The sequence below is a fragment of the Pygoscelis adeliae genome, unplaced genomic scaffold (genome assembly GCF_000699105.1).
Source record: "Pygoscelis adeliae isolate BGI_AS28 unplaced genomic scaffold, ASM69910v1 Scaffold57, whole genome shotgun sequence".
Classification (NCBI taxonomy): Eukaryota; Metazoa; Chordata; class Aves; order Sphenisciformes; family Spheniscidae; genus Pygoscelis; species Pygoscelis adeliae.
Window position 1 is genome coordinate 9,465,850 of NW_008825615.1, and position 8,143 is coordinate 9,473,992.

Consider the following 8,143-nt stretch of genomic DNA (forward strand, 5'->3'; position numbering starts at 1 on the left):
TCCTACACGGGAGTCGGGTGGGGCACTGTGCTCTCGAAAGATGCAAGCTGACTGACAATCTCCACTCCACAAGCCAAACCATTCCCCTTCACTGTTTCATCACGTTCCAGTGTATAGTCTCTTCAGAAGCCCTGCAGTTATTACATTTTTACCATGCCATGGATTTTCAGAGCTCTCATATGGAGAGGTATGAACATTAAGAAGGAACAGTGGCTAGGCACTAATTCAGAAGACCGGAGATAAATTTCCTGCTTAATTGTCTCACTCAGTTCCCCATCAACAAAAAATGGAGATGTAGTAGAGCCTGATCTCAAGCATATGTTGAGGAGATGTATTAATTAAAGATTGTGAATTACTCTGAAACTGTTGCAATAAAATATTAAGTACAATATTGATATATGTATCCAAAAGTGGTCCACATGTCTAGACAATTCCATTTAACCAATGGAAAACCCTGCTTTCTTCTGAGGTGCCAGTACCCTGCATCTGAAGTGCCAGTACATGCCTATCCTGAGTAGAGGCAGTAATTCCGCCTGGCACATTCTGTAAGTGGCTGGAAAAAGACCTAAATTATTCATGGTGCTGGGAGTTATAAGCAAAGTATATTATCTTTAGCATTATGAGTGTATTTTTAACTTTACTGACTCTTCACTTTTTGCAAATAGACTTCCAAATGGATTTTGAGGTGAAAAGATAGTGCCATTTTAGCATGATTTACATAGCTACGATATTGGTCTCCATACAAGTCTTGAGTCAAGCTGAAGAACATGCAGCACTACCTGGGTTTCTGCTACTTTAATACTGTTCATTAAGGGTTGAAATTTGTCCCATGTCACTTTCAGGTGAGTAATAGAGAAAATTGTAAAAATACAAGAGGTTTTGTGCATGAGGCAGTGAACCTACTGTAGCTACATATAGTAAGGAAACAGTCTTCGGGGGTTAATCACCTGCGGTTATGTGGTAAAATTCTACACTATATATAGCATAGAATTCTGCCTTAATGTGGACATCTGCTGAAAACTTGTGTTAACATTTGTAGGAAAAGGTTATTTTTAGGAAGAAAGTAAAATTCATACTGATATTAGAGTGGAAGTCTATGAATTAACTTTTCAGGATTTCTGCCTTGTGTGAATTTCCAGTTTTCTGGGGTCATGGGAGTCACAGAATCACAGAAACATGGAATGGTTGAGGTTGGAAGGGAACTCTGGAGGTCACCTGGTCCAACCCCCCAGCTCAAACAGGGTCACCTAGAACAGGTTGCCCAGGACCATGTCCAGATGGTTTTTGAATGTCTCCAGGGATGGAGACTCCACAACCTCCCTGGGCAAGCTGTGCCAGTGCTCAGTCACCCTCACAGTGAAAAAGTGTTTCCTGATGGTCAGACAGGACCTCCTGTGTTTCAGTTTGTGCCCATTGCCTCTGGTCCTGTCACTGGGCACCACTGAAAAGAGTCTGTCTCCATCTTCCTTGTACCCTCTCTTCTGGTACTTATATACATTGATAAGATCCCTCCTTAGCCTTCTCTTCTCTAGGCTCAACAGTTCCAGTTCTCTCAGCCCCTCCTCATAGGAGAGATGCTCCAGTCCTTTAATCGTCTTGGTGGCCCTTTGCTAGACTTGCTCCAGTAACATCATATCCCTCTTGTACTGGGGAGCCCAGAATTTGACACAGTACTCCAGGTGTGGCCTCACTGATGGACACATGCAGCCCTGAACTTCTCTACTCACAGTCCAAGCTGCGCAAATGTAAGGTGTTTTTACTACATAAATAGTAAATACAGGTAAATAAAATAGCCACAGGAATATTGTCTAGCCCTGAGGCCAACAAGCACAGACAGCTTCTACCCCTCAAGCTAATCTCTCTGCCTCAGAAAACAGTAGTTTTATTGCCTGCTGGGAATGGTCTCTCTCCCATGCTATCCTCTGAAGGATGCTAGGCATTGTTTGGGAGAGTACTCACTGGTACGGTCTTAAATCATGTCAGGGAGTATGCTAACAGATAAACAGTTAAACAGTGTAGATGACTGCAAGGACAGTGTTTAAGCTTGGGCGGTCACCCTGTTCAGTTTATTTACTAGTATAACTGTAAGCTTCCAGTCCAGAATCTGTGTAGCCAGGTTAGCAGCGTCTGTGGCCAAGGCAGTATTCTCTGGCTCGCAGCATATGAAATGCTTTTCTTTAGAAAGTATTTGTTTGGGCACAGCACCATGTGAATTCAACTACATGACTTCTGGGCTGGTTCTGGATCATATGTGGATTGTTTGGAGGGCAAAGAAACAGGGACCTGTCTGTATTCCTCCAGACAGGCATGCTTTAATGTATTAAGTATTGTATATATATTATGTATATCAAGTGCTTTAAATGAACTTCAGAAATATCATTTTTTAAGACTATACACCTATGTTTGGTTTATGTATTTCAGGTAAGAAATGAAAGGGATTCAGCTCAGACTCAGATTTTACGAGAACATTCACAGAACTGCGTGGCACCCCCCACTACTCCTGGTCTGAGTTAGTAAAATAACATTATTGGTAAGTTAAGCACACTGAGGCATCTCATAAATGCTTTCATAAGCACACATATTTATTATAGCAACACCGTCTGTCAGCAACTTCCTTATAAAGCTCTATTTTCAGGGATTTATGGAGCTGACATATGTATCGTGGGGGGACAAGCCTACATTTGCAGGGCGATGACCTTATAGGTCTTTACCTCTATTTTCTACGATTCTTTAAATATGTTGTGTTGTTCACTTTGAGAAGCAGTAAGATGTAAGACAAGCTGATTTCCTTTGTGAACAGCTCCCAAGTGTAAAAGAAATCCACTTTTCTCTTTCAATTTGTATGCATATAAACTAGACTGAAATTTTGTGCAGCAATAAGATGATGTTTAGATGCTTGTGTAATTTTAAAGAAGCTTTAGCTATTTTTAAATGTTCTTTGGCAAAAGATTATTTCATAGTGTGGTCTAATCGTATTTAATATTTTGAAAAAGGAAATATAGAAGAATACATAAATGTGATCTGGGTTAGAAATGCCTTCTTTTGTCCAACAATGACCCCTTCCTGCTAGGCAGACTTGCAGCTCTTCAAAAAATATCAGTGCCTCACCAAAAGTTAGTCAGGTAAGTCAAACCACTGAATAACATGAAAGAGCATTTCCCACTGTTTGAGTTGTTTATGAATGACTTCTAGCAATAACATAAAAATAAAAGGCTGAATATCACTATAGAATCAGTGGCATGAGGATCAACGCTATGAATAAATGTTGATATGAAATGTAAAAAGGTAAGAGCAAAGGGATAGTCTTCTGATCAGGCAGGTCAAGATGAATAAATCCTTCAAAATATTTCAAAATCCTTTAAATATTTTGGAAGATTGCAATATTTAAATGCAAAAAATAGCAAGTAAAAGAGAAGCAATTTGCTTTACTTTGAAATATCTCAATGTTTTCAATCACAAAATGTGAATTTTTTGTTCTTCAATATGACATTATTAGTATTCAAAACTGTATATATATCACCTACAGTCATTGCCTTTATTGTGCTATTTACCAAAATACAGATTCTAAGCAAATGAAATACAAATGTGTTGCTGTCCATGCCCATAAAGTATGTTTACACATACTGTATACAGCTGTTGAAAAAGAATAAAATATCAAAAATATAAAATGCAAAACAGTTACAGCCAACTTACTGTTGTTTTTCCCAGGGTGAACACTAAAGGGATAGAGCAACATGCGGACAGCTATATAAAATGAGAAAGTTTCTCTGTAATGGGGAAAATTGCTTTGACATTTTATTCTATGTTATTTTAGAAATAATGCTTTGGCTTACCCTGAAACTGAATCCCAGGCCTCAATTAAGTTGGAATCTAATGAAACAGAAATGCAGCTCAAAGGAATTCATCAAAATCTCCTCTAAGTGGCAAGCCAGATTTGAGGAGTGACAGCCAGGCTACTACTTTTCAAGCCACCAAAGATTTTTAAACATGCTACAGAAGTGTTGCACTTGGTTGAGAGGTTGGGAAGTTATGAAGCACATGGCTGTATTAGTGCCCCTCTGCTGAATGATTAATGGAGCAGTGGCCTTTGGAAAAGGAGGCAGAGTAATAATATATAAGAATGTCAGTAAAATATATCATGCAGGCAAAAACCATTGTCCGTGAGAATCTTCAAAGGAGCTCTTCCCACAGTAGTATTAACCTCCCTGAATGCTTCGGCTATGGAAATAGAATGTAATCAATATACCTAGCGTATACCATGGTAGTATGTTTATAATGTGATATATACAGTGTATTACATCTATGCATATAAACATATTTAGGCAGTAGATAAATGTATAATGCATATGCTTTGCAAAGAAATTTTTGTTAAGTATACTGAAAAAAACCCATAATATTTCTTCATCTAGAGTTACTTTACATTTCCTATTGTTACATTTGAAGGTGAAGTTCTAAATTTGATAGCAAAAAGAAATATAATTTCTGACTTCCTAGTGTGCAATTAAAGAATTCAAGGTATTATAAAATTACTCAGCAGGTCACTCTTCCAGTAAATCTCATTTATTCACATCTCATTTTCTAATAAACCAAAATATATCTTACCTCTGACCCCTATAAAAATTTCACAGAGTGGACATGAAAAAAGGGAATCTGATCCATTTTTCCATTTCTAGTAAGACAAAGCTTCTTCTACTCAAACACCAGCAATATGCAAGATCAGAATAATATACATTAATATAAATTATTCTTTCTTAGGTCTATTTTCTTCCTGGTATTTCTTATCAGAAATCTGACTTGACAGTAAATAAGTAAGTTTTTTTTTTCACACCAATGATTAGTAATGAATAAACAGAGCAAGTACTAAAGCTGGCTTTGCACCTACTGAATGCTGCAAGTGTCTGTACTCATTTGATATGCATCTAGCAAAGCTTGGATGTTCCCAGAAGGCCACTCCATGAACACTGAGAGAGCAGCGTCTGCTAGTGGTGCCTGTAAGTCACAAAGAAGACAGAAAATATTTATATAAGTGAGAGCAATTGGAAAGAATGAACCTTATTTAAACTACATTCTATGCTATTTTAAAAGCACACACAAAAATAATTTCATGCAATGATCATTAGCATATAGAGAGTAGTATACAATTCTGAAACACATTTCAATGTTCACTTGGTGGGTTTTTAGCAGTGTTTTCTTAATTAAAAAGATTTTTATGTTTTGCTTCATTTTCATCACTTTGCCTGATAGGTCCTGTCAAATTTATTTTTTCTCAGCTTTTTCTCTCTGGTTATAATGCATATATGTATGTGTATACATATATATACACCACAGACCCATGCATATATGTAAGCTATAAGAGGCAGAGCATATGTACATGCATATACATACTATATGTATGTATATGCATATGTAAATATGTGCGGTTTATATAGATATATTCACACATATGCATATATACGTATGTATACGAGTCTAGTAATGATTCTGTCTAGAACACAATGCAAAAGATTTCTCCCTTTTTTTATCACTGTACAATTTCAAAGTAATACTGTACCTGTGGCATTGAGAGGACATCGATTGAATGCCATGTCCCCAGCTGGGGTCCTTTTCCACACCATTGACATCAAATAGTCTTCAGGACATATCTCATAAGGTGCTGTCATTTAGAAATGAGAATTTAAATAGAAGCATTAATGTAAAACAGATATTTTATATCAGAAAAGTAAGTCTTCAATCTTGTCCTAATTTTTCCTGAAATGTATATGTTAACTTCATATGGTTTAAGAATCAAGTACAAAAATGCAAAAATACAAAACCTGTGATTTTTGTATATCTGTCTTTGTGATGGTATTTATTTCATATAGTCTGTGCCTTTATTCTCTTCAGCAAACAAACACTCTTTAGGTTGTAGCTGCAATGTTAATAGGTTTGAATCTTTTCTTGTTGCTCTATTTTGATCAATAACATTAAGCATCTATCAGCAGATGATGATATTTAAAATATTTAATATTTTTAAAATATTTATAATATTTAAAATATTATAAGCTGTGATGCTTATCTTACATTAAAATTTTTAAAGATTTTTCTAAAACTTAAACTGTATGTGAAAGAATCAGTTCTGAAACCACAATTGAAGCACTAAATGTGCTGTATACACATGCTGAAACCACAATACAGCATCAGATGAGAGCTGTATATTCTGAAGACTACAAAGCAGGTTATTTCTTTGAAATGTGTTTCAGTACAAGTTGGTAATTAAGCAACTATAGTCAATAATGTGGGATTGAGAAGCTATAAAACAAAATGGCCTTTTACTGGTTATTGCAATACCATTTAAAAGGAAAAAATATTTTCACAAATTCGTAGTAACAGAACTGCATGGGGAAAAAGAAGGTTCTGCAAATGCTTCGTGTTTTATTTTCACGTGGTCATGACTTACAGATTCCTTTTGCTCTTTGTAGTTTTACTGTAGATTCCCAGTTTATGATTTTGGAGTAAATTAGATTAACACAGCAAACATCTGGCTGAAGTCATCTCACAACTTAAAGCACTGACAAATGCTAGCTACTGAAACCTAATTCATTCCAAGTTCAGCAGAGAAAAGCCATGAGTTGTTTAAAAGTATTATTATATGTATTTCAGGAAAATTGTAACCCTACTGTATTACAGCAAAACATTTACAAAACAAGAAAAAGGAAAAGAGAAAGAAAATTCTATCACTATAGCAGATGGGGTGATAAGGCAGAAAGCTATTCAATGATTCACCCATGGTTGCATGGGAGATCTCTAGCAGAGGCAGGAACAGAATACAGATTTTGGCCATCCCATTACCTAACCCATAAAACTGTGCATCTTCCCTGTTTTGTACTTCTGCTGACAGAATAGTGAGGTGAGTAAGAGAACTGAGCAGACTTGTGCACAAAACTGTACCCTCTCTTTGTGGAAGGCAAAGAATACCTTGCAGATGGCTCAGTAATACTAATATGAATCACAGTTGGGCAGAAAAATTGCTTGCTAAATTTGCCTCACCATCAGCATTCCTGAATCATAAATCAAGACTGTTGGTGCTGCTAAAAAATTAGAGATCTATTAATGGCAAAACCCAAAGAAAGCTGGTTATATTCCTAATCTAGAATACTAACACTGCTTCAGATATGCCCAAAAAGTGAATGCATCAGGCCAGTGTTACAATGGGAAAAGCCAGATTTTGATAAACATGAGCCATCTGGTGACACAAGCAAATGCAATTACCATCCTATTATGACCTTATAAACAAAAGAAATGTTCTGATTTGGGGAGCGTAAATTAACATAATAAGGAGGTAATATTATAAATTACATAAATTTGCTAAAGCTTAGAGCTCTTTGAGAAGTATATTTGTCATACAGCTGTGGCCATTTCAAATGTGTTGTGTTCACTAATCAACACTTCAGGTGTTGATTTTCAGAAATAAAACTCTTACTTCCCTCCAAATACTGAACGTTAAATGGATTTTTTTTCTGAAAAAAATATATACACGCATATATATGCATACTTATCTACACCATATTTTATCTTTTATGTTAGCAAGTCACAGGTAATATCAGAGATTTCCCATCTATTTGGAAGGGTACTACTTGTGAGCTTTTGCATCACACTTTTCAGAACTCAAGATTACGTTTTAACTTTAGCCTAGTACCAGAGATAATCTGTGCATCTGTGTGTTCTGTTCAAAGTAAAAGGCATTCCCAAGACCCAAAGTTATCAGGAAAGAGGTGCAGGAGCAAGTCACAGCTTGGAAGAAGTATTACTTAGCCCAGGCAAGAAAGTTTTCCTGGTCCCTGGCTGACTCTGTGCCTTTCAACACATTGTACAAATACCTTGGATCAAGGAATGCTGTGCATAAAAAACAAAGCAGTTGTCGTGGTTTAACCCCAGTCAGCAACTAAGTACCACACAGCCACTCGCTCACCTCCCCCACCCAGTGGGATGGGGGAGAGAATCGGGAAAAAAAAAGTAAAACTTATGGGCTGAGATAAAGACAGTTTAATAGGACAGCAAAGGAAGAGAAAATAATAATAATAATAATAATAATAATAATGATAAAAGATTATACAAAAATAATAATAATAATAATAATAATAATAATAATAATAATAATAATAAT

The 8,143-nt window shown here is 36.2% G+C and overlaps 1 protein-coding gene across 2 annotated transcripts in view; it reads right to left on the bottom strand.

The window, feature by feature from the left end:
- BAI3 (brain-specific angiogenesis inhibitor 3) overlaps positions 1-8,143 on the bottom strand; it is a 481,908-nt gene that overhangs the window by 258,584 nt on the left and 215,181 nt on the right. For both annotated transcript variants that reach the window (XM_009333162.1, XM_009333161.1), the window contains 2 exons: positions 5,552-5,653; positions 4,883-4,989 (listed from right to left, as the gene is read on the bottom strand). In XM_009333162.1, the coding sequence (XP_009331437.1) occupies positions 4,883-4,989; positions 5,552-5,653 (209 nt within the window). The remainder of the gene's footprint in view (positions 1-4,882; positions 4,990-5,551; positions 5,654-8,143) is intronic.